This window comes from Peromyscus leucopus, chromosome 20 (genome assembly GCF_004664715.2).
Source record: "Peromyscus leucopus breed LL Stock chromosome 20, UCI_PerLeu_2.1, whole genome shotgun sequence".
Taxonomy (NCBI): domain Eukaryota; kingdom Metazoa; phylum Chordata; class Mammalia; order Rodentia; family Cricetidae; genus Peromyscus; species Peromyscus leucopus.
Genome location: NC_051080.1, coordinates 32,931,522 through 32,957,263, shown reverse-complemented (window position 1 = coordinate 32,957,263; position 25,742 = coordinate 32,931,522). Strand labels below are relative to the sequence as shown.

The window sequence follows — 25,742 nt, the reverse complement described above, 5'->3', positions numbered from 1 at the left end:
GAGTGGGTAGCCCACGATGGGTGGAAGGTGGGCACCTCAGCCCGGGACCCGGGACCCTGAGGGCCGCTCGCTTGCTCACTCTCCTGTGCTCTCACAGGAGCTGCAGCTCCGCTGGCAGGAATACCGGGAGCTGGTGTTGCTGCTTCTGCAGTGGATCCGGCACCACACCGCGGCCTTTGAGGAGCGCAAGTTCCCTTCCAGCTTCGAAGAGATTGAGGTGGGCCCCGCCGCCGACCTGGGCTGGTGTCCTGGGGTTTGTCTTGGTGTAGCTGCTGACACCCCTTGGTCTCCCTAGATCTTGTGGTGCCAGTTTTTGAAGTTCAAGGAGACGGATCTTCCTGCCAAGGAGGCAGACAAGAACCGGTCCAAAGGCATCTATCAGTCTTTGGAGGTAAAGGGAGACGCCCCTAAGGGAAGTGAGTGGGGTGTCTCCTGTTTTTGGGGGGCTACCCAGGGGTGTGAGAGTCGGTGTATTCCCCTGGGTAGATAACGTGAGGCCCAGAACTCAGTGCCTCTCAAGCATGGCTTGACCTCGCCTGGTGCTTCGGGACTAAAGTCGTACCAGGTTGTGGAGGGGACAAGCGTCCAGGAGTCCCCGTGTCCGGTTCGGGCCTGAGTGTGCCCCTGTTCACAGGGGGCAGTACAAGCGGGCCAGCTCAAGATCCCGCCTGGCTACCACCCGCTGGACGTGGAAAAAGAATGGGGCAAGCTGCACGTGGCCATCCTGGAGCGGGAGAAGCAGCTCCGGAGCGAGTTCGAGAGGTGGGCCGCGTGGAGGGCGGCAGGCGGTGTGGGAGGCGGCAGGCGGGTGGGGCCCTGCGGTGGCAGGAGAGCCACCCCAGGGTGAGTCATTGCCCGAGGAGGAAACCCCCGCCACACCAGGCTGGGGAGCCCGACCGAGCTCCAGCGCTCTAGGGCCAGCAGGACAGTACGCCCCGGGCAGGCAGTGAGGCCAGAGCGGAGGGGAGCCGCTCCCTGGCCCCGGAGTGTGGTGGGCCCGGTGACTCACTCACTCACTCGGGGGTTCTGGGGTGATCTGGTTCCTAGGCTGGAGTGCCTTCAGCGCATCGTGAGCAAGCTGCAGATGGAAGCCGGGCTGTGTGAGGAGCAGTTGAACCAGGCCGACTCCCTGCTGCAGTCGGTGAGGGGGAGAGGAGAGGCGGGGCCGAGGGGCGGGGTGGCAGGGTGAGGGTGGTGGAGCGGGCACCCGTCCAGGCCCGAGGGAGGAGCCCCGAGCTGCCTACTCTGCAGCCAGGGCTGTGGCCTGCTGGGCTACAGGCACAGGGTGTGGTGCTAGGGCGGGGCAAACCAGGCCCTCCTGGTTTTCCGCCAACTCTGACCTCCTTTGGAGAGCAGAACTGGCCTCTGGCCACCAGGCAGGACTCTCTGCCTCCCTGCCTCATTCCAGAGTGTCCCCCTCTCCTGCATCCCCTCCCTCTCCAGGAATTGGGTGGCGGGGAGACCCCAGCCTCTGCTGGCTAAGTGCCATGGGGCCCAGAAGGCACAGGGCTGTGGGCCTGGGTGGGAGAAACTGTGTGGTAGATGATGGAGGGTGAGGCGGAGAGACTCTGTGGACAAAGCCTTTCAGGTCTCTGTCCTTGGACCCAGTGGGAATCTTTCGGACGGATCCTGATTCCCCAGAGAACTGATACAGATTTGCCTAGAAGCGTGCTAGGAAGATATGTGGGATTGCCAGGAGAGAAAGGAAAGACAGGACCTTGATCTTAGGCTGCGGAAGTGGGTGGAGGGGCGGCCTTGGTTGACAAACCGTGGGCAGTGAGCAGGAGAGTCAGCCAGACCAAGTCACACAGGACCATCTTGCAGGATATTCGGCTGCTGGCCTCAGGCAAGGTGGCTCAGCGGGCCGGGGAAGTGGAGCGAGACCTGGACAAGGCCGATGGCATGATCCGGCTGTTGTTCAATGACGTGCAGACCCTGAAAGATGGGCGGCACCCACAGGGTGAACAGATGTACCGGAGGTATGTGCCATGCCTAGGCAGGGCGGGTCCGGGGGCCTGGGACCCGCCTGACCCTCTTCCCGACTCCTGCGCCCTCTCAGGGTCTATCGTCTGCACGAGCGCCTGGTGGCCATCCGCACCGAGTACAACCTCCGGCTGAAGGCCGGCGTGGCTGCCCCGGTACAGACCCAGGTGACCCAGGTGACCCTGCAGAGTACACAGAGGCGCCCGGAGCTAGAGGACTCTACGCTCCGCTACCTGCAGGACCTGCTGGCGTGGGTAGAGGAGAACCAGCGTCGGATGGACGGGGCCGAGTGGGGCGTGGACTTGCCCAGCGTGGAGGCGCAGCTGGGCAGCCACCGGGGCATGCATCAGTCTATCGAGGAGTTTCGGGCCAAGATCGAGCGGGCACGGAATGACGAGGTAGGCGGTACCCTTGGGGTGGGCCACGGTTGTGGGCCATGCCCCGGCCACTGCAGACCTTACCCGCTCCCACCTGTCTTTTGCAGAACCAGCTCTCCCCCGCCACCCGGGGTGCCTACCGAGAATGCCTGGGCCGCCTGGACCTGCAGTATGCAAAGCTGCTGGTGAGTTGCGGGGCAGTCCCTGGGAGGGGTAGGCAGCCCCAGTCAGTCAGTCAGTCAGCTGACTCATTCTTTCCTACTTAAAGAACTCCTCCAAGGCCCGCCTCCGGTGCCTGGAGAGCTTGCACGGGTTTGTGGCGGCAGCTACCAAGGAGCTGATGTGGCTGAATGAGAAGGAAGAGGAGGAAGTGGGCTTTGATTGGAGTGACCGCAACACCAACATGGCCGCCAAGAAGGAGAGCTACTCGGTGAGGCGGCTTTTTCTTCACAGCACGCCCCCGCCCCCCATGCACACCCCCCACCCACCCCCTCCCTTCCCACTCGCATCCACACTGTCGCCCACTGTTGGGAGCCCCTTGAGTTCGGCTTCCAGGCTCTGTGAAGATGGGCGTGGGACTTGCGTCGTCGCCGTCGCCTTCACAGCCTTCCTGAAATTGTCCCTGAGACCCTCTCCCTCTCTGCCAGGCCCTGATGCGGGAACTGGAAATGAAGGAAAAGAAAATCAAGGAGATCCAGAACACCGGGGACCGGCTGCTGCGGGAGGACCACCCTGCCCGGCCCACGGTGGAGGTGGGGGGGGGGTGGGCCAGGGCCGCAGGGAGCCTTGGGAGCCTCCGTGGGGGTGGGGCCGTGGGACCGACGGCGTGGGGGCGGGGCCGTGGGACCGATGGCGTGGGGGCGGGGCCTGAGGACCCTGCTGTCTACAGTCCTTCCAGGCTGCCTTGCAGACGCAGTGGAGCTGGATGCTGCAGCTCTGTTGCTGCATCGAAGCGCACTTGAAGGAGAACACAGCCTACTTCCAGGTGAGGACCAGAGCCCCTCTTGCTCCTGTGGCCCGGCTGCCCTGCCCTGGAAGGGCCCCCATCGGACCTGACATATGTGTAGCCCTGACTGCCAGTCCCCCTGGGGGAGTGTGGGGGGGGTCGGTCCCGGCACCTCTTCCCTCAGGTCTGGCTGTTTGTCCCGGGTCAGCCCCCCCGTGTGACCCCTCCCGCTCTGGTAGTTCTTCTCAGACGTTCGGGAGGCCGAGGAACAGCTGCAGAAACTGCAGGAGACGTTGCGCAGGAAGTACAGCTGTGACCGCTCCATCACCGTCACCAGGCTTGAGGACCTGCTGCAGGATGCCCAGGTGAGGCAGACACGAGCAAGGACCAGAGGGGCCAGGCTGGATGGAGCGTGGGCCAACAGGGCTGAGGAGACAAGGCAGGGTGCAGGTGTGCGGCAAACAGAAAAAAAAAAAAAAAAACACGGGTGACCAGCAGGTGGGCTGGCGTGAGCCCCAACCTTAGAGCCTACCTGAGTGGAGCGTCCTCAGCCCTACGGTGAATAATCGACGTCGTGGCCTGACAGCTGGAGCAGGGCCTAGCTGCAGGGCCGTGAATGGCAGCTGGGCAGCTGGATGTGGTGCCCATGTACACTGGGGCGTGGCTGGGGGGTACCCACAAGAGTCTCAGTGCTCTGGATAGGGAGTCCTAGAGGCAGAGGGGAGAGGAGGAAGCTGGTTCTGTAGTCTGAAAAGACTGGACCGGCTTCAGTGCTTACCTGAGAAGGTGGGAGAGGGGTCAGCGGCTCCAGCATGGACTCTGTCCTTGAACTGCTCTTGGCGAGGTTTGTTCTCGCTCCCCTCCAGCTGGGGCTGGACAGGGGAGGAGGGTGCCCCTCTTCTACAGCCAGAAGGGGAGGGAGCAGGGGCGAGGTCATTGCAGGGGTAGGTTTGTAAGTAGGCCCTACCCCTTCTTTATGTAGGAGCGGTCCAGGGTAGGGGTGGGTACCTAGTCTCGGTTGGAAGGAAGGAGCCCAGTGGAATCAACTGGCGGAGGCCTATACCCTCTCGCAGCTGTACCTGCCTTTAAAGGCCCTCATTCCTAGCATCAAAAACCTCCCCAGACAGGCTTCTGGGTCAGGTATCTCTGCACCCGGAGCTAGATGGGTCGACCCTGAACCTCCCCTCCCCACAGGACGAGAAGGAACAACTGAACGAGTACAAGGGGCACCTTTCGGGCCTGGCCAAGCGGGCCAAGGCCATTGTGCAGTTGAAGCCACGCAACCCTGCCTACCCTGTGCGGGGCCACGTGCCCCTGCTGGCTGTGTGTGACTACAAGCAGGTGGAGGTAAGGGCTGAGCTAGGCTGTGCCCAGGCCCGAGGGGACAACGACGGGCCGGCCAGGGCATAGGCATAGCTCCACCGTCTGCTACTCTGACTGTCCCAGGTGACTGTGCACAAGGGTGACCAGTGCCAGCTACTGGGTCCTGCCCAGCCATCCCACTGGAAGGTACTCAGCGGTCCCAGCAGTGAGGCTGCTGTGCCTTCGGTGTGCTTTCTTGTGCCACCGCCCAACCAGGAGGCCCAGGAAGCGGTCACCAGGTGGGTTCCCCGAGGGTTCCCAGCTGCAGGAGGGGGCTTGTGGACAGTGAGGAGGGTCCCGGACACCCCTGAACACGGACACGGTCCTTGCCTACTAGACTGGAGGCCCAGCATCAGGCCCTGGTGACGCTGTGGCACCAGCTGCACGTGGACATGAAGAGCCTCCTGGCCTGGCAGAGCCTCAGCCGTGACATACAGCTCATCCGGTCCTGGTCCCTCGTCACGGTAGGACGGCGGCGCACGGGCCGTGGGTCCTGGGAGGGACGGGAGGATGGCGTCTCGGGGGGGGGCGGGCGCCGGCCGGCCCGACCCCATTCTCAACGCCGCGTGCCGCCTCCAGTTCCGCACGCTGAAGCCGGAGGAGCAGCGCCAAGCCCTGCGCAACCTGGAGCTGCACTACCAGGCCTTCCTCCGGGACAGCCAGGACGCTGGTGGCTTCGGGCCCGAGGACCGGCTGGTGGCCGAGCGCGAGTATGGGGCTTGCAGCCGCCACTACCAGCAGCTGCTGCAAAGCCTGGAGCAGGGTATGGCGTGGGGGGCGAGGCCCTGTGGGGTGGCCGGCGGGCAGGCTGTGTGCAGGCCGTGGCTGAGTCCCCGTCCCCCCCCCCCGTCCCCCCCCCGTTGTTTTCCCCAGGCGAGCAAGAGGAGTCTCGCTGCCAGCGATGCATCTCGGAGCTCAAGGACATCCGGCTGCAGCTGGAGGCCTGTGAGACGCGGACCGTGCACCGTCTGCGGCTACCCCTGGACAAAGAACCTGCGCGGGAGTGCGCCCAGCGCATCGCCGAGCAACAGGCAGGCGCAGCCCCCCCCCCCCCCCCCGTTCCTGTCTCACTCCCCCTACCCACCCCAACTTCCCTCCCCTTCCCTTCCAGGGAAGCCGGTTGTTAGGCTCTGATGGTCAGCGTGCCTCTCCCTGGTCTCTCTCCACAGAAAGCGCAGGCTGAGGTGGAGGGGCTTGGCAAGGGAGTTGCCCGCCTCTCTGCCGAGGCTGAGAAGGTTCTAGCCTTGCCAGAGCCGTCTCCTGCCGCTCCGACTCTGCGCTCAGAGTTGGAACTGACCCTGGGCAAGCTGGAGCAGGTCCGAAGCTTATCTGCCATCTACCTGGAGAAGTGAGTGTTCCTGTGCAGGTTCCGGGGTCCAGTGGGGCTCCTCCGGTGAGGGCAGTGATTGCAGACGTGTTCTGAGCAGAGGAAAGATGGGGGGTGGGGGTGTGAAGTGGCAGTGGGGCCCGTTGAGCAGTCTGGCTGTGGGATGGAGGGCGTGGGTTTGGACCTGCGCACAGTGTGAGGTGGTAAGAAATGCTCGGAGTCCGGTGCATTTTGAAGATCATGTCCACGGATCTTCTAGATAACGGGATGTGAGGTGTGGGGTAAAGGGACGTTGGTGCTGCTCACTGAGAAGCCGTAGACTTGGGGCCAACCAGGAAGCAGCCCAGTGAAGAGTGAGGGGACAGGGTGGGTTGGAGCAAGGTTGCTTCCAGTTGTGAGTAGAAGGGAGCACAGATGGGAGGGAAAGAGGGAGGGAGGGAGGGAGAGATGCCATGAGATGTGGCCAGACTGGTGGGTTCAGGAGGAAGGACTGATTTTTCCACGTGGAGGGCATCAGTGAGTTTGAGAGACAGATGAGCTTCTTGGTGGAGAAAAACGGAGACCTGAGAGGAGCGAGTAAGGCTGTAGCAACGCTTGAGACATTAGAGGCACAGGAGAGCAAGATGCTCCCCAGACCTCTTAACCTCATCCTCTCAGGGTCCTCCTTGCAGAGCCCAGCCCCTTCTGCCTATCCTCCTGTGCCTAGCTGCAGAGTTTCTACATCTTTCTTTCTGTTTATCTCAGCATATTTTGATTCAGAGGCACAGCAGGTACATTCATAGGTCCTGTCTTTCGGAAGCCTTGTGCCCTCAGCATTTACTTCCAGCATGTATTCATGTATTGGTTCCTGGATTACACAGTGCATTCACACTTTATTATTTTTTATTTTTAAATAATTTACTTTTATTTATTGTGCACTGGTGTTTTACCTGCATGCATGTCTGTGTGAGGGTGTCAGATCTCCTGGAACTGAAGTTACAGACATGTCAGCTGCCATGTGGGTGCTGGGAATTGAACCCGGGTCCTCTGGAAGAGCAGTCAGTGCTCTTAACCACTGAGCCATCTCTCCAGCCCCTGCATCCACCCTTTGTTAACAAATACAGTGTTAGAGAGGACCGTCGGTCGGACACATGGTCCCCTTCCTACTTCCTGTTTGCTCAGCCGGTCTTGAGTGTAGTCTTGAGGACTACACTACAGGTACTATCACCTGCCCCAGGACTTCAGAATCTGCTGCTCCTAGCTGGAGCATCCTCCCTCCGGGTCTTCCAGCTTAAGTGACCACTGCTGTGGCCGGGTAGGGTCTGGGCATAGCAGGAGGCGCCTAGGGGCCACAGTTCCTTCATCTAGGGTGTGTGGCTTGAGCCCATGTTATCTCCTGGCTCTGAGTCTTGCCATCTCCTACCTAGACTCAAGACCATCAGCTTGGTGATTCGCAGTACCCAGGGGGCTGAGGAGGTGCTTAAAGCCCACGAGGAGCAGCTTAAGGAGGCCCAGGCTGTGCCTGCCACCCTCCAAGAGCTCGAAGCTACCAAGGCCTCACTAAAGGTACCATCCGGGAACCCGTGCTTCACCGGGGGACAGGGTCAGTAGGAGTCCGTGTTGAACTGGTGCCAACCCTGCCTCGCCCAACAGAAACTGCGGGCCCAGGCGGAGGCGCAGCAGCCCGTATTCGACACCCTGAGAGATGAGTTGCGGGGGGCACAGGAAGTCGGCGAACGGCTACAGCAGCGGCATGGCGAACGGGACGTGGAAGTGGAACGGTGGCGAGAGCGCGTCACCCAGTTGCTGGAGCGCTGGCAGGCTGTGCTGGCCCAGACCGACGTGCGACAGCGCGAGCTCGAACAGCTGGGTCGCCAACTCCGCTACTACCGGGAGAGCGCGGACCCCCTGAGCGCCTGGCTGCAGGATGCCAAGAGGCGGCAAGAGCAGATCCAGGCCGTGCCGATAGCCAACAGCCAGGATGCACGGGAACAGCTGCGCCAGGAGAAGGTGGGGCCCCCGGACAGGCTTGGCACGTGGTAGGGCGCAGCCTGTAGCTCGAGGCTAACCCCTGCCTCCCTCAGGCCCTGCTGGAAGAGATCGAGCGTCACGGCGAGAAGGTCGAGGAGTGTCAGAGGTTCGCCAAGCAGTACATCAACGCAATCAAGGTGAGGCCTCCCAGCTTGCCAGCTCTAAAACTCAAAACGGGGGCACGCTTGCCAGTTGAGCGGGCACCGGACTCTCGAGTGGCCCTCCCAAGCCTGGACTGTGCCCGAGCAACAGGCCCGTGAGGCAGCCGCCTGGGGATCAGGCCCAGGCAACCAGAGTGGAGAGCTGGCAGCTGACTGCGTTGTCTGTCTGTAGGACTATGAGCTCCAGCTGGTCACCTACAAGGCGCAGCTTGAGCCCGTGGCCTCCCCAGCCAAGAAGGCCAAGGTTCAGTCTGGATCGGAGAGCGTCATCCAAGAGGTAGGATGGAGGCGGGCCAAGCCTCAGCTGGGCAGGGGGCTAGATGGACCTCAGGGGTCTCCTGGTCACTGATTGGCCTTCTCCTTCCTCCCAGTATGTGGATCTGAGGACACGCTACAGTGAGCTGACCACACTCACAAGTCAGTACATCAAGTTCATCAGTGAGACACTACGCCGCATGGAGGAGGAAGAGGTATGCCAGGGGCCATGTGGACCGGGCGGGGGAAGCCCCTTCTCCTCATTTCACATGCAGCCCATAGCCCATAGCACCCCACCCCAGCACGGCTCCCCAGGTCGCCCTTCCTTGTGGCCCCCCCCACCTTGATCTGGCTCGGCTCTGCTCTCTGCCTGGCGGCTAGTGCGCCCTTTCTCATTGGCTGGTGTTCCTCGGTTGCATCCTTCTGGTTCTCCTGTGTGCTCTTCCCAGAGAGTCTGTGTTGGTGTTACTGGGTCTCTTGCCTTAGGAAGAGTTGGTGTATGTGGCTGTAGGGTTTGGAGAGTGGTGTCTCCGAGGAATTTGGCCGGGCATGGTGCCACCTGTCTAACTCCTTACATCCTAGGTGGCCTGGTTGGCCTGCCTTCATCCCTGCCTCCTCTTTGCTCCTGTTTGCCGGCTTGAGAGGCCTTCTGTGCTGGCTCTGGTCTGCACGGCTGTCTGTACTTGGGCTGCCTCACCATGCCCTCACCCCAATGGGCTTTGGGGACAGCCCCCCCTCTCCCTGTGTGGAGAGAGGGTCTTTGTGGTGGGAACCAGGCCCGAGGGGGTCTGGTAGAATTCGGGCAGGGCTGTGGTATGGTGGGTATGGCTTGCAGGCCCTGCGAGCCTCCTGCTTTTTGCTCTCTCTCTCTCTCTCTCTCCCTCCCCGTATCCGTCTGTCTCCGTCGCCTGTCTGCGGGAAGAGGGGAGGACGCCTGGGCCTCCTTCCCCAGGCTGGTGAGCATGGTGGGGCCGCTATGCTCGCTGCCCAAGTACCCCGGGCGGGTGCACGCTGTCTCCTCGACTGGGTTGGGACCTCTGTCCTCCCTGATCCCCCGAATCGCGCTGTCCGAGTGAACTGTGGTGGTACCGTCCACGTCACGTGAGCGCCCGGCACCCTGCCTACGCTCATGCTGTCTCTGGTTCTCTTCCTCTCTCTGCGGCCGCGCGCCTGCCCGCGCAGAGGCTGGCTGAGCAACAGCGGGCCGAGGAGCGGGAGCGACTGGCCGAGGTGGAGGCCGCGCTGGAGAAGCAGCGGCAGCTCGCCGAGGCGCACGCCCAGGCTAAGGCGCAGGCGGAGCTGGAAGCACAGGAGCTGCAGCGGCGCATGAAGGAGGAGGTGGCGCGGCGCGAGGAGGCAGCGGTGGATGCACAGCAGCAGAAGCGCAGCATCCAGGAGGAGCTGCAGCATCTTCGGCAGAGCTCAGAGGCAGAGATCCAGGCCAAGGCCCAACAGGTGGAGGCCGCGGAACGCAGCCGGATGCGCATTGAGGAAGAGATCCGGGTCGTGCGCCTGCAGCTGGAGACCACGGAGCGTCAGCGTGGAGGGGCGGAGGGCGAGCTGCAGGCTCTGCGCGCCCGGGCCGAGGAGGCCGAAGCGCAGAAGCGGCAGGCTCAGGAGGAGGCTGAACGCTTGCGCAGGCAGGTGCAAGATGAGAGCCAGCGCAAACGGCAGGCAGAGGCAGAGCTGGCCCTGCGTGTGAAGGCTGAAGCCGAGGCAGCTCGGGAGAAGCAGCGGGCCCTGCAGGCCCTGGAGGAACTGCGACTGCAGGCGGAGGAGGCCGAACGGCGGCTGCGCCAGGCGGAGGCCGAGAGGGCACGCCAAGTGCAGGTCGCTCTGGAGACAGCGCAGCGCAGCGCGGAGGTGGAGCTGCAGAGCAAGCGCGCCTCCTTTGCCGAGAAGACAGCACAGCTGGAGCGCACGCTGCAGGAGGAGCACGTGACGGTGACCCAGCTGCGGGAGGAGGCCGAGCGGCGGGCACAGCAGCAAGCCGAGGCCGAACGAGCCCGCGAGGAGGCCGAGCGCGAGCTGGAGCGCTGGCAGCTGAAGGCCAACGAGGCGCTGCGGCTGCGGCTGCAAGCAGAAGAGGTGGCCCAGCAGAAGAGTCTGGCCCAGGCCGATGCCGAGAAGCAGAAGGAAGAGGCCGAGCGCGAGGCACGGCGGCGTGGCAAGGCCGAGGAACAGGCCGTGCGGCAGCGAGAGCTGGCCGAACAGGAGCTGGAGAAGCAGCGGCAGCTGGCGGAGGGCACTGCCCAGCAGCGCCTGGCTGCCGAGCAGGAGCTGATCCGCCTGCGGGCTGAGACAGAGCAGGGTGAACAGCAGCGGCAGCTGCTGGAGGAGGAGCTGGCCCGGCTGCAGCGGGAAGCGACTGCAGCCACGCAGAAGCGCCAGGAGCTGGAGGCCGAGCTGGCCAAGGTGCGGGCAGAGATGGAGGTGCTGCTGGCCAGCAAGGCACGAGCCGAGGAAGAGTCTCGTTCTACCAGCGAGAAGTCGAAGCAGAGGCTAGAGGCCGAGGCCGACCGGTTTCGGGAGCTGGCTGAGGAGGCTGCCCGGCTGCGGGCCCTGGCCGAGGAGGCCAAGCGGCAGCGGCAGCTGGCCGAGGAGGATGCGGCGCGCCAGCGGGCCGAGGCCGAGCGAGTGCTTACTGAGAAGCTGGCTGCCATCAGTGAGGCCACCAGGCTCAAGACAGAGGCGGAGATTGCGCTCAAGGAGAAGGAGGCCGAGAACGAGCGCCTGCGGCGCCTGGCTGAGGATGAGGCCTTCCAGCGGCGGCGGCTGGAGGAGCAGGCGGCGCTGCACAAGGCTGACATAGAGGAGCGCCTGGCCCAGCTGCGCAAGGCGTCCGAGAGTGAGCTGGAGCGGCAGAAGGGGTTGGTGGAGGACACGCTGCGGCAGCGGCGGCAGGTAGAGGAGGAGATCATGGCGCTGAAGGCGAGCTTTGAGAAAGCCGCCGCCGGCAAGGCAGAGCTCGAGCTGGAGCTCGGGCGCATCCGCAGCAACGCCGAGGACACCATGCGCAGCAAGGAGCAGGCCGAACTGGAGGCGGCTCGGCAGCGGCAGCTGGCCGCCGAGGAGGAGCAGAGGCGCCGGGAAGCCGAGGAGCGCGTGCAGAAGAGCCTGGCAGCCGAGGAGGAAGCTGCCCGGCAGCGCAAGGTTGCGCTGGAGGAAGTGGAGCGGCTCAAGGCCAAGGTGGAGGAAGCCCGGCGCCTGCGCGAACGCGCGGAGCAGGAGTCCGCCAGGCAGCTGCAGCTGGCCCAGGAGGCGGCCCAGAAGCGCCTGCAGGCGGAGGAGAAGGCGCATGCCTTTGTGGTGCAGCAGCGAGAGGAGGAGCTGCAGCAGACACTTCAGCAAGAGCAGAGCATGCTGGAACGGCTGCGGAGCGAGGCAGAGGCAGCCCGGCGCGCGGCGGAGGAGGCGGAGGAGGCCCGGGAGCAGGCCGAACGGGAGGCCGCCCAGTCCCGGAAACAAGTGGAAGAGGCCGAGCGGCTGAAACAGTCGGCGGAGGAGCAGGCACAGGCCCGGGCTCAGGCACAGGCAGCTGCAGAGAAGCTGCGCAAGGAAGCCGAGCAAGAGGCCGCGCGTCGGGCCCAGGCCGAGCAGGCCGCGTTGAAACAGAAGCAGGCCGCCGACGCCGAGATGGAGAAGCACAAGAAGTTTGCCGAGCAGACGCTGCGGCAGAAGGCCCAGGTAGAGCAGGAGCTGACAACGCTCCGGCTGCAGCTGGAGGAGACCGACCACCAGAAGAGCATCCTGGATGAGGAGCTGCAGCGGCTGAAGGCCGAGGTCACCGAGGCAGCCCGGCAGCGCAGCCAGGTGGAGGAGGAGCTCTTCTCCGTCCGCGTGCAGATGGAGGAGCTGGGCAAGCTCAAGGCCCGCATCGAAGCCGAAAACCGGGCGCTCATCCTGCGGGACAAGGACAACACCCAGCGCTTCCTGGAGGAGGAGGCTGAGAAGATGAAGCAGGTGGCCGAAGAGGCCGCGCGGTTGAGCGTGGCGGCCCAGGAGGCCGCACGGCTGCGGCAGCTCGCCGAGGAGGACCTGGCCCAGCAGCGGGCCCTGGCAGAGAAGATGCTCAAGGAAAAGATGCAGGCAGTACAGGAAGCCACGAGGCTGAAGGCTGAGGCCGAGCTGCTGCAGCAGCAGAAGGAGCTTGCCCAGGAGCAGGCCCGGCGGCTGCAAGAGGACAAGGAGCAGATGGCGCAGCAGCTGGTCGAGGAGACGCAGGGTTTCCAGCGGACTCTGGAGGCCGAGCGGCAGCGGCAGCTGGAGATGAGTGCCGAGGCCGAGCGCCTCAAGCTGCGCATGGCTGAGATGAGCCGGGCTCAGGCCCGGGCCGAGGAGGATGCCCAGCGCTTCCGGAAGCAGGCTGAAGAGATTGGCGAGAAGCTGCACCGCACTGAGCTTGCTACGCAGGAGAAGGTGACGCTGGTGCAGACGCTGGAGATCCAGCGGCAGCAGAGTGACCATGATGCCGAGCGTCTGCGGGAGGCCATTGCGGAGCTGGAGCGTGAGAAGGAGAAGCTCAAACAAGAGGCCAAGCTGCTGCAGCTCAAGTCTGAGGAGGTACCACCCTCCCTCCTCACAGGCCCTCCTCACAGGCGGCCGGGCGGGCCGGGTGGCCGGGAGGGTCTGCCTTTGGTGGTGGTGAGTGCTTCTTGGGTCTCCCTCCTCTCTGAGAGCTGACCCCCCCCCCTTTCCCCATCCCCCAACAGATGCAGACTGTGCAGCAGGAGCAGATACTGCAGGAGACACAGGCCCTGCAGAAGAGCTTCCTCTCTGAGAAGGACAGCCTGCTGCAGCGGGAACGCTTCATCGAGCAGGAGAAGGCCAAGCTGGAGCAGCTTTTCCAGGACGAGGTGGCCAAAGCGCAGCAGCTGCGGGAGGAGCAGCAGCGGCAGCAGCGGCAGATGGAGCAGGAGAAGCAGGAGTTGGTGGCCAGCATGGAGGAGGCCAGGAGGCGGCAGCGCGAGGCCGAGGAGGGTGTGCGGCGGAAGCAGGAGGAGCTGCAGCATCTGGAGCAGCAGCGGCAGCAGCAGGAGAAGCTGCTGGCTGAGGAGAACCAGCGGCTGCGCGAGCGGCTGCAGCGCCTGGAGGAGGAGCACCGGGCTGCGCTGGCACACTCGGAGGAGATCGCCGCCACCACTCAGGCCGCTGCCGCCAAGGCCCTGCCCAACGGCCGCGACGCGCTCGATGGCCCATCCGTGGAGGTGGGACCCGAGCACACCTTCGAGGGGTTGCGTCAGAAGGTGCCCGCTCAGCAGCTCCGGGAAGCGGGCATCCTGAGCGCGGAGGAACTGCAGCGGCTGGAACAGGGCCACACCACGGTGGCTGAGCTCATGCAGCGGGAAGGCGTGCGTCGGTACCTGAAGGGACGCAGCAGCATTGCAGGACTGCTGCTGAAGCCCACCAACGAGAAACTGAGTGTCTACGCGGCCCTCCAGAGGCAGCTGCTTAGCCCTGGCACAGCTCTTATCCTCCTTGAGGCCCAGGCGGCCTCAGGCTTCCTGCTGGACCCTGTGCGGAACCGGCGGCTGACTGTCAACGAGGCTGTGAAGGAGGGTGTCGTGGGTCCCGAGCTGCACCACAAGTTGCTGTCAGCCGAGCGCGCTGTCACCGGCTACAAGGACCCCTACACTGGGGAGCAGATCTCCCTCTTCCAGGCCATGAAGAAGGACCTCATCGTCAGGGACCACGGCATCCGCCTGCTGGAGGCCCAGATCGCCACGGGTGGCATCATCGACCCCGTGCACAGCCACCGTGTGCCCGTGGAGGTGGCCTACCAGCGTGGCTACTTCGATGAGGAGATGAACCGCATCCTGGCTGACCCGAGTGACGACACCAAGGGTTTCTTCGACCCCAACACGCACGAGAACCTCACCTACCTGCAGCTGCTGGAGCGCTGTGTGGAGGACCCCGAGACGGGCCTGCGCCTCCTGCCGCTCACAGACAAGGCCGCCAAGGGTGGTGAGCTGGTGTACACCGACACCGAGGCCCGTGACGTCTTTGAGAAGGCCACCGTGTCGGCACCGTTTGGCAAGTTCCAGGGCAAGACTGTGACCATCTGGGAGATCATCAACTCGGAGTACTTCACCGCGGAGCAGCGGCGGGATCTGCTGCGGCAGTTCCGCACCGGCCGCATCACTGTGGAGAAGATCATCAAGATTGTCATCACGGTGGTGGAGGAGCATGAGCGGAAGGGCCAGCTCTGCTTCGAGGGGCTCCGTGCCCTCGTGCCCGCTGCGGAGCTCCTGGAGAGCGGGGTCATCAGCCAGGAGCTCTTCCAGCAGCTGCAACGGGGCGAGCGTTCCGTGCGCGAGGTGGCGGAGGCAGACAGCGTGAGACGGGCCCTGCGGGGCGCCCACGTCATCGCCGGGGTGTGGCTGGAAGAAGCGGGCCAGAAGCTGAGCATCTATGAGGCCTTGAAGAAAGACTTGCTGCAGCCAGACGTGGCCGTGGCCTTGCTGGAGGCCCAGGCTGGCACCGGGCACATCATCGACCCTGCCACCAGCGCCCGGCTGACTGTGGATGAGGCCGTGCGCGCTGGCCTCGTGGGTCCCGAGCTGCACGAGAAGCTCCTGTCGGCCGAGAAGGCTGTGACAGGCTATCGGGATCCCTACTCAGGACAGAGCGTCTCACTGTTCCAGGCCCTGAAGAAAGGGCTCATCCCCCGGGAACAGGGCCTGCGCCTGCTGGATGCCCAGCTATCCACTGGTGGCATTGTAGACCCCAGCAAGAGCCACCGCGTGCCACTGGATGTGGCCTATGCCCGGGGCTACCTGGACAAAGAGACCAACAGGGCCCTGTTGTCACCCAGGGATGATGCCAGAGTCTACCTTGACCCCGGCACCCGCGAGCCGGTCACCTACAGCCAGCTCCAGCAGCGGTGCCGGTCTGACCAGCTGACCGGGTTGAGCCTGCTGCCCCTCTCCGAGAAGGCCGTCCGGGCCCGGCAGGAGGAGGTCTACTCCGAGCTCCAGGCCCGTGAGACCCTGGAGAAGGCCACGGTGGAGGTGCCCGTGGGCAGCTTTAAGGGCAGGACAGTGACGGTGTGGGAGCTCATCAGCTCTGAGTACTTCACCGAGGAGCAGCGGCGGGAGCTCCTCCGGCAGTTCCGCACGGGCAAGGTCACCGTAGAGAAGGTCATCAAGATCCTCATCACCATCGTGGAGGAGGTGGAGACCCAGCGGCAGGAGCGGCTGTCCTTTAGCGGCCTCCGTGCCCCTGTGCCAGCCAGCGAGCTCCTGGCTGCCAAGATCCTCAGCCGAGCTCAGTTTGACCAGCTCAAGGAAGGCAAGACGTCAGTCAAAGATCTGTCAGAGGTGGACTCCGTGCGGACGCTGCTGCAAGGCAGTGGCTGCCTAGCTGGTATCTACCTGGAGGACTCCAAGGAGAAAGTAACCATCTATGAGGCCATGCGCCGGGGCCTCCTCAGACCCAGCACAGCCACACTCCTGCTGGAGGCCCAGGCAGCCACTGGCTTTCTACTGGACCCTGTGCGGAACCAACGGCTGTACGTCCACGAGGCTGTCAAGGCAGGGGTAGTGGGCCCCGAGCTCCATGAGAAGCTCCTGTCAGCCGAGAAGGCCGTCACTGGCTATAAGGATCCTTACTCAGGCACCACCATCTCACTGTTCCAGGCCATGAAGAAGGGCTTGGTCCTCAGGGAGCATGCCATCCGCCTGCTGGAGGCCCAGATCGCCACGGGTGGTATCATCGACCCTGTGCACAGCCACCGCCTGCCCGTGGACGTGGCCTACCAGCGTGGCTACTTCGACGAGGAGATGAACCGCATCTTGGCTGACCCGAGTGACGACACCAAGGGCTTCTTCGACCCCAACACGCACGAGAACCTCACCTACCTGCAGCTGCTGGAGCGCTGTGTGGAGGACCCCGAGACGGGCCTGCGCCTCCTGCCGCTCAGAGGGGCAGAGAAGACAGAGGTGGTGGAAACTACACAGGTGTACACTGAGGAGGAGACCAGGAGGGCGTTCGAGGAGACGCAGATTGACATCCCAGGTGGTGGCAGCCGCGGCGGCTCCTCCATGTCCCTGTGGGAGGTGATGCAGTCAGACATGATCCCCGAGGATCAGCGAGCCCGGCTCATGGCTGACTTTCAGGCTGGCCGAGTGACCAAGGAGCGTATGATCATCATCATCATTGAAATCATCGAGAAGACCGAAATCATCCGCCAGCAGAACCTGGCCTCCTACGACTACGTGCGCCGCCGCCTCACTGCCGAAGACCTGTACGAGGCCCGGATCATCTCCCTCGAGACCTACAACCTCTTCCGGGAAGGCACCAAGAACCTCCGTGAGATTCTCGAGATGGAGTCTGCCTGGCGCTACCTCTATGGCACCGGGTCAGTGGCCGGTGTCTACCTGCCTGGCTCCAGGCAGACGCTAACCATCTACCAGGCCCTTAAGAAGGGGTTGCTGAGTGCCGAGGTGGCCCGCTTATTGTTGGAAGCGCAGGCAGCCACAGGCTTCCTGCTGGACCCAGTGAAGGGCGAGCGGCTGACTGTGGATGAGGCTGTGCGGAAGGGTCTGGTAGGCCCCGAGCTGCATGATCGGCTGCTCTCCGCCGAGCGGGCCGTTACCGGCTACCGGGACCCCTATACAGAGCAGACCATCTCACTCTTCCAGGCCATGAAGAAGGAGCTCATCCCTGCCGAGGAGGCACTGAGGCTGCTGGATGCCCAGCTAGCCACAGGAGGCATTGTGGACCCTCGCCTGGGTTTCCACCTCCCTCTGGAGGTGGCTTACCAACGCGGCTACCTCAATAAGGACACGCACGACCAGCTGTCGGAGCCCAGCGAGGTGCGCAGCTACGTGGATCCCTCCACGGATGAGCGCCTCAGCTACACGCAGCTGCTCAAGCGGTGCCGCCGTGACGACAGCAGCGGCCAGATGCTCCTGCCGCTCTCCTCCGATGCCCGCAAGCTGACCTTCCGTGGCCTGCGCAAACAGATCACCGTGGAGGAGCTGGTGCGCTCTCAGGTCATGGACGAGGCCACCGCGCTCCAGCTGCAGGAAGGCCTGACCTCCATCGAGGAGGTCACTAAGAACCTGCAGAAGTTCCTTGAGGGTACCAGCTGCATTGCCGGGGTCTTCGTTGATGCCACCAAGGAGCGGCTCTCGGTGTACCAGGCCATGAAGAAGGGCATTATCCGCCCCGGCACAGCCTTTGAGCTCCTGGAAGCACAGGCGGCCACGGGCTATGTCATCGACCCTATCAAGGGGCTCAAGCTGACTGTGGAAGAGGCTGTGCGTATGGGTATCGTGGGCCCCGAGTTCAAAGACAAGCTGCTGTCCGCTGAGCGTGCCGTCACTGGCTACAAGGATCCCTACTCGGGGAAACTCATCTCCCTCTTCCAGGCCATGAAGAAGGGCCTGATCCTGAAGGACCATGGCATCCGCCTGCTGGAGGCCCAGATCGCCACGGGCGGCATCATCGACCCCGAGGAGAGCCACCGCCTGCCTGTGGAAGTGGCCTATAAGCGCGGCCTCTTTGACGAGGAGATGAATGAGATCCTGACGGACCCCTCAGACGACACCAAGGGTTTCTTTGACCCCAACACAGAGGAGAACCTCACTTACCTGCAGCTGATGGAGCGCTGCATCACTGACCCCCAGACTGGCCTGTGTCTCCTGCCGCTGAAGGAGAAGAAGCGGGAGCGGAAGACGTCCTCCAAGTCCTCGGTGCGCAAGCGCCGAGTGGTGATCGTGGACCCTGAGACAGGCAAGGAGATGTCAGTCTATGAGGCCTACCGCAAGGGCCTCATTGACCACCAGACCTACCTGGAGCTGTCAGAGCAGGAATGTGAGTGGGAAGAAATCACCATCTCCTCCTCAGACGGCGTGGTCAAGTCCATGATCATCGACCGACGCTCTGGCCGACAGTACGACATCGACGACGCCATCACCAAGAACCTCATTGACCGCTCGGCACTGGACCAGTACCGTGCCGGCACACTCTCCATCACCGAGTTTGCTGACATGCTCTCGGGCAACGCAGGCGGCTTCCGCTCCCGCTCCTCCTCGGTGGGCTCCTCTTCCTCCTACCCCATCAGCCCCGCCGTCTCTCGGACTCAGTTAGCCTCCTGGTCTGATCCTACTGAGGAGACCGGCCCCGTGGCCGGCATCCTGGACACGGAGACGCTGGAGAAGGTGTCCATCACGGAGGCCATGCACCGCAACCTGGTAGACAACATCACTGGTCAGCGGCTGCTGGAGGCACAGGCCTGCACCGGGGGTATCATTGACCCCAGCACCGGGGAGCGCTTCCCCGTCACCGAGGCCGTCAACAAGGGCCTGGTGGACAAGATCATGGTCGACCGTATCAATCTGGCCCAGAAGGCCTTCTGTGGGTTTGAGGACCCACGCACCAAGACCAAGATGTCGGCTGCCCAGGCCCTGAAGAAGGGCTGGCTCTACTACGAGGCTGGCCAGCGCTTCCTGGAGGTGCAGTACCTGACGGGAGGTCTGATTGAGCCCGACACCCCCGGCCGCGTGCCCCTCGACGAGGCCCTGCAACGTGGCACCGTGGATGCCCGCACAGCCCAGAAGCTGCGCGATGTCAGTGCCTACTCCAAGTACCTCACGTGCCCCAAGACCAAGCTCAAGATCTCCTACAAGGACGCTCTGGACCGCAGCATGGTGGAGGAGGGCACCGGGCTGAGGCTGCTGGAGGCCGCGGCGCAGTCCAGCAAGGGCTACTACAGCCCCTACAGCGTCAGTGGCTCGGGCTCCACGACGGGCTCACGCACTGGTTCACGCACCGGCTCCAGGGCCGGCTCCCGCCGGGGCAGCTTTGACGCCACTGGCTCCGGCTTCTCCATGACCTTCTCTTCTTCCTCTTACTCTTCCTCGGGTTATGGCCGCCGCTACGCCTCGGGGCCTTCAGCCTCTCTAGGGGGTCCTGAGTCCGCGGTGGCCTGACCCCCCCTGCCTGCACCCTGCCCTCCCGCTCTGCATGTGGCCAGGCTCCCTGTGGAGGCGCTGGGGTCTTTAACATGTAAAGGTGTCTTCCTCCCAAGCGGTGCCTAAAATTTAACCAAAAAGACCAGACTAACACATTAATATATATCTCTCTCTATATGTATCTGAAGTCCAGACAGCCTGTGTCTTGGGAAACGGGGCTGGCCCAGGCCCAGTGACCACTTCACTCTCTTCGGGTCTCCCTAATCCTTTCTACCTGCCACTCACTCATCACAGCTAGGTGCCTTGGAGAACCCAGAGCTGGGCACTCAGCCTACCACTCCTGTCTCTCCTGGGAGGTTTCTAACTGGGAAAGGTCCCCAGACCTCTAAGCCAACCCTACTGGATGTCTGCCTGCTGGTCCTACCTGCTGAGGGGGAGCCGGGGGCGATCCCTATGAGCAGACAGCTCTCGGGCCTCTGGCGGCCTCTGGCCTGAGCCAGCTGCGTCTCCTCAGCGTGTCTCAGAATCACCTGCCTATTCAGTGGGTCCTGCTGGCAAAGGAAAGGTGCCAGGCCGAACATCTCTTCCAGCCTGCCCAGAGAAGCCCCTTCCCCATGGGAAGATAAGGCCTGGTCCCGGCCCCAGCCTCCCCCGCCTGGCTCCTTCAGCTGCCATTGGAGCTGTGCTTTGTAGCACACCACCCCAGACTTCCTCCCCCCCAAGACCCGAGCCTCTGCTTCAGCCTTCCAGCCTCAGCTCCCCTTGTAAGTGCCTTCTGTGTTCTTCTTGTACCCAGGCCCTCAAGACCCAGACACAGGGTAGGAGATGGACTTTCTGGCTGGGCAGGGCTGGAGGGTTCTCCAGATCTGAGACTTCTCCTACCCCAGAGGCCCGGTGACTCCTCCAGCCTGTGGAAACCCTCTCTGGGTGCTGCTGCCCATCTCTTTCCCGGGGAGCCCTGGCCTCTCCATGGCCCAGAGACACTGGCTGGCCCATCTGTGCTCACATAAGCACCTGGCCAGTGCCACCCTCCCTTCCTGCCCAGCCAGCCCCTGGCCTTGGTGGCTGCTGCCCCTGCCTCCACCCTCTGAGTGAGCTTTGCATGTTCCACTAACCTCGAGCTGGTGGCAGGTGGAGATGCCAGGCAGAACACTAACCTGACCATGGGCGGGGCCCTGCGGTGTCCGCCCCTCAATAAAAGCAATTCCAACCTTCCTTCGGGTCTCGCCTCGTCCTTCGGCCTATGAGTGGGAGGGTAGAGGCTGTGGTTCCAGACTCCGGGGCCCAGCATATGTGTCCCGGCACAGTAAAGACATGAGGCTGGGGCTGGGCATCACAACCAGGAAACCCCACGTGGTATCGAGGCTGCCACGCACAGAAGGCAGAGTGGAGAAGGAAGCAGGCTACGCTGAGGCGCGCCTGTGGCAGCCCGTCTCATCTGGGTGATGAGATGTCACTTGACCCACTTCAGGGACAGCCTGGAACACCCCGTTCAGAGAGGTTAAATCCACACGGTCCTGAACTGGCTCTGGTGCCGTACTCATCGTAAGTCTACGTCATGTGATCTGGAGGTCTCGCTCCCAGCCAAGGCTCCACAGGCTCCTCAGATAAAACCCAGGCTTTCTAGAACAATCCCACAACCCAAGATTACCACACCCAGGAAAGCACACCTTGAGAACTATTTGGAAAAGCAGAACCAGAACCCGAAGGTTTAAGATGTCAGGATTATTCAGTAAATGCACAGTAGGGCCTGGGGAGATGCCTTCACAGGTAAAAGTGCTTGTGTGAGCTCCATGCCCTGAATCTGCTCTCCCATCACCCATAAGAATCCTAATGCCCCCGTGTGCATCTGTGACCACAGCACTCCTACAGTGAGATCAGAGGCGGAGACATGAATCAGCCAGAAGCTGGTGGACCAGCCAGTTGGTAATGCACATCATAACTGCAGACATAAGAGAGACCCTGCCTTGAGACAAGGTGGGCAGAGTGAACTGACTCCAGAAGTTGTCCTCTGATTTTCATCCTAATACACACAATAAGATATATACATATACAATAAGATATATTCACACACACACACACACACACACACACACACACACACGATATATATGTGTGTGTATAAAATCCTGCCTAGCCACCCATCAGCCTGGACCCTGGGTCCACTGCTTCAGGAGAATCGAGCTTCCTCTCCAGATAGGTGCCCTTTCCATGTTGTGGAGTGTCCAAGATACCAACCCTAATATCCTTCCCCTCTCCCCCCACCCATGCCTACTGCTGCCCCCGGCATCCGTGCCATGAGTCAGCTGGTTCCTGGTGCGGTAGGATTAGCGTTACACAGACAACGGAGATGTTCCAGTAAGTGTAAGCACACTGGCTACTATAGCACATGTCTGTAATCACGGTACCTGGGAAGCAGAGGCAGGAAGATCAGCTCAGAACCGAACCACCACAGAGTGAGACTCAGGTCAGCCTGAGCTACAGGATTCTTGTTCTCTGTTTATAGTGACTGCAGAAAACCTGTCTCAAAAAACAAAAACAAAACAAAGCAAACAAACAAAAAAAAAAAAACAACCACCATTTATAAAGTGCTAGGGGTGAGATGGGAAGACGGCTCAGGGGTAAGAGCACTTCCTAGGAAAACAAGAGAACCCAGGTTCAAACCTCTAGTGCCCACATAGGTGTGGCTAAGTGTGCCGCCCTGTCATTGAGAAGTGGAGACAGGTGGATCCTTGGAGCTCGGTGACCAGCCAATAAACTAAATGTTCTTTTTTTTTTTTTTTTTCTTCATTTAAAACAATGCTTCAGGAAGCCAGAGACGAGCCAAAAGCAATATAAGTGCAAGAGGAAATAGACGACAACCCAGTGGAAGGTGTCCACACCCTTCAATCACTGATAAACCGATAGACGACATGCACCTCTTTAATCCCAGCACTCAGGAGTCAGAGGCGGTGAACCTCTGAGTTGGAAGCCAGCCTGGTCTACATAGAGTTCCTGATAGGGCAGCCCTATCTTAAAACAAAAACAAAACACAGGAGGGATGTCAAAGTCTTTAATGTTTGCTGTGGATTTTTTTTTTTTTCTTATCCCTGAGACAGGATTTTTCTGTGTAATAACAGCTCTGGCTGGCCTGGAATGCACAGAAACCCTCCTGCCTCTGCCTCCCAAGTGCTGGGATTACAGGTGTGTGCCACCTCCACCACCCAGCAAGCTGTGGATTCTTGTGTTTATAGTGACTGCAGAATATACAACTTGAAAGCTCAAAGAACACTTCCAAAGCAGACCGACAACTTGAAAAGATTCAAGCCACAAAAATATTTCATGCTGGTGCCAGGGAGCTGGATTGCTGAGTAATTATTAAAGGGCTTGCAGTGCAGGCCTGAGAGCCTGAGTTCAGGTCCTCAGAACAAATGTAAATACCAGATTGTTGTAGTGGCCCATTGTAATTCTAACCTTGGAAGCTGGAGACAGAAGATCCTCCAAGCAAACTGGCTAGCAAGACTAGCCATATTGGTGAGCTCCAGCTTTGACTGAGAAATGCTATCTCAATGTATAAGGTGGGAGAGCAGTGGAGGGTGGTTCCAGATGTCAACGTGAAGCCTCCACACATGTGCATGTGCACCTTACACAGATGTGTCTACACACATGCATATATAATATCCAACCCCCCCCCACACACACACTCATGGAAAAAGAAATGAATGTAAAAAGAAAACATGGTATCCGACACATTGGAATTAAATTAGAAATGAGTGGCTAGGTGTTAATGGTGCACGACTTTAATCCCAGCACTTGGGCAGAGGCAGGCAGATCTCTCTGAGTTCTGAGGCCACCTTAGTCTACGTAGTGAGTTCCAGGACAGCCAGAGCTACATAGTGAGACCCTATCTCCAAAAAGCCAAACAAAAAAACAACAAACCAATAAGTAAGTAACAAAACAAATTTAGAGATGAATAGAAAATATCTGGGAAATCTTCAAGTTATTTAGAAACTAAATACCATGTTTCTGTGTGGTCCTGGGCCAAAGAAGAAATCAAAAGAGAAACTGAAGAGTGTTTCACACCAAATTAAAATATAATCAAATCAAAGTTGGGAGATGTGGCTGGGGCAGTGCTTAGAGAGTAACTTTGCAGCATATGATAAAATTAATGAAGCAAGAGCTGGAACAAGTGGCCACGGTCTCAAAAAGGAGGTGGAAGGAGAGGACCAGCCCTAATGGTTATTGGCAGACTGCCACATGCACACCATGGCACATGCACACCACTTGCACACACAATTACATCTTTATATCTTTTTTTTGTTTGTTTTTGTTTTTTGAGACAGGGTTTCTCTGTGTAGCTTTGTTCCTTTCCTGGAACTCACTCTGTAGACCAGACTGGCCTCCAACTCACAGAGATCCGCCTGCCTCTGCCTCCCGAGTGCTGGGATTAAAGACGTGCGCCACCACCACCGCCCGGCTATATCTTTATATCTTTAAAAAAGGTATATTGTTCAAATTGAGATTTCAGTTCCATGCAATCCTTGAAATTTTGTTTGATTTTTTTTTAAAGGAAGGGGAGTGGATAGATTTTAAATTTAAAATTTTAAAGCTGATTTTTAAAAACTAACATGGAAATGGATTAAGAACACCAAAACAGAGCCGGGGCGGCAGTGGCACACGCCTTTAATCCCAGCACTTGGGAGGCAGAGGCAGGCGGATCTCTGTGAGTTTGAGGCCAGTGTGGGCTACAGAGTGAGATCCAGGACAGGCACCAAAACTACACAGAGAAACCCTGTCTTAAAAAAACAAAACAAAACAAACAATAAATAAATAAATAAAAAACCAAACACACACACATACACACACACACACAAAACAAAAACAAAACAAAACAAAAAAAAACCACCAAAACAACCTTGAAGAAGAAAATAAATTTAGAGGCCTTATGCCTGAGCTGAAGAGTCAGTATAAATCTATAGCAACGGGACAGAGAGGTGCCGGCTCTAACATAAGGCAGACAGGGACAGACTGTGCATCACTTTCTTTGGTTCCGGTTAAAGCTACAGAGGAGTAACGGTGGTCATTTCAACAGACGATGCTTTGGTGGCTGGCTATGAATATGTGAAAAAACGAGTCTTGTGCAGTGCACAGAGGATCTCAGACTGAATCACCATCAGAATCTAAATCCAAAGCATATGAAGGAAGACAGAAGTGCTCTGCTTTTGAGCTAGCCCACAGTTCTTGAGATTAACATTGAAAAGTGTAGTCCACAGGGAAAATCTGGCTAAATCACACTTCATCGAAATTAGAGACTTAATGCTCTTTAAAAAGTATGCAAAGAAAACAAAAAGACAAACCACAGACTGGGGAACACACTTTTAAGTCCTTCAGTGGATATGAAACGTGGAGCTGAAGCCTACAGAAATCACAATTCAGTGAAACATCACGTTTAGCCTGGGTTAGGTTCCGGGACTCTCCAGCGTGAGACAGCCGCTGCTGGACCACCCAGACTGCATCCTGTTACCCGTCTACTAGCCAGATAACAAAATGGATGAGGGACGGCTTCATTGGAAAAGTGCCTGCTGAGAAAGCATGAGGGCCGGCGTCGGAGTCCCAGAACCCATGGAAAAAGAAGGGCATGGTAGGGTACTCTTCTAATCCCAGCATGGGGAGATGGAGACAGACATCCCCGAGGCTCACTGGCCAGTCCGTCTAGACCAATCAGCAAGCTCCAGGACAGTGAGAGACCCCAATCTAAAGCCAAAAAGCAAAACCTAAAACACACAGACCCAAGCATGCACCCACGCACATGTACACAGACAGACAAACAACATCATTTCTGCCTGGTTCCATTTATATTGAGAGTTTGGAAGAATGTGAACAAGTCTTTGGGTCCTGGGGGCCAGTCAGTAGTTATTGAAGATGGGACACATAGAGGGACACATTAAAGGATTAGTTAATTAATTAATTGAGCATAGCTTTAAGGTCTCTGTGTGTGCCAGCATATTTAAGGACCCTAGGGAGGCCCCTGTGGCTACCACCACCTCTCCAGTCACAAAGATGCTTCCTTCTGACTCGGGAGTGGGCAGTGGCCAAGGCCCACAAAGAAACCAACAGATCTGGTTAGCCAGTGAGCTGCAGGTCCCGGCTCCCTGCCACACGTTTGGAGATAACATTTCACTGTAGCTTTGGGACTGAGTGCAACACTATCAGGAACGCGCCAGGTAGCCTGAGCATAGTGATCCTTCCCAGGGGAGGCCGCACAGACGCTCAGGGAATGACATCCAGGGATCTTTCACTTCACAGGGGATACAGAGAAGCCGAAAGCCGGACAGCGGCGGATTAAGGTTTTCAAAGCTCTCTCGGAGGACGAATTTACAAAGCTTCAAGTGTGAGGGTGAAACAAGCCACACCTTCGAGCCT

General features: G+C 60.1%; 1 protein-coding gene across 26 annotated transcripts in view; it reads left to right on the top strand.

Annotated features, from left to right (window-relative positions):
* Positions 1-20,555, top strand: part of Plec (plectin) — a 62,465-nt gene extending 41,910 nt beyond the window's left edge. For all 26 annotated transcript variants that reach the window (XM_028870904.2, XM_028870903.2, XM_028870901.2 and 23 more), the window contains 24 exons: positions 98-217; positions 296-391; positions 635-762; positions 1,048-1,141; positions 1,825-1,979; positions 2,060-2,381; positions 2,468-2,545; positions 2,629-2,790; positions 3,008-3,112; positions 3,250-3,345; positions 3,546-3,671; positions 4,501-4,653; positions 4,753-4,907; positions 5,006-5,132; positions 5,248-5,431; positions 5,542-5,699; positions 5,838-6,016; positions 7,402-7,540; positions 7,628-7,984; positions 8,059-8,142; positions 8,339-8,443; positions 8,538-8,636; positions 9,604-12,984; positions 13,134-20,555. In XM_028870904.2, coding sequence (XP_028726737.1) covers positions 98-217; positions 296-391; positions 635-762; positions 1,048-1,141; positions 1,825-1,979; positions 2,060-2,381; positions 2,468-2,545; positions 2,629-2,790; positions 3,008-3,112; positions 3,250-3,345; positions 3,546-3,671; positions 4,501-4,653; positions 4,753-4,907; positions 5,006-5,132; positions 5,248-5,431; positions 5,542-5,699; positions 5,838-6,016; positions 7,402-7,540; positions 7,628-7,984; positions 8,059-8,142; positions 8,339-8,443; positions 8,538-8,636; positions 9,604-12,984; positions 13,134-19,358 — 12,828 coding nt within the window. In that variant the 3' untranslated portion in view covers positions 19,359-20,555. The remainder of the gene's footprint in view (positions 1-97; positions 218-295; positions 392-634; positions 763-1,047; positions 1,142-1,824; positions 1,980-2,059; positions 2,382-2,467; positions 2,546-2,628; positions 2,791-3,007; positions 3,113-3,249; positions 3,346-3,545; positions 3,672-4,500; positions 4,654-4,752; positions 4,908-5,005; positions 5,133-5,247; positions 5,432-5,541; positions 5,700-5,837; positions 6,017-7,401; positions 7,541-7,627; positions 7,985-8,058; positions 8,143-8,338; positions 8,444-8,537; positions 8,637-9,603; positions 12,985-13,133) is intronic.
* Positions 20,556-25,742: the final 5,187 nt, after the last annotated feature.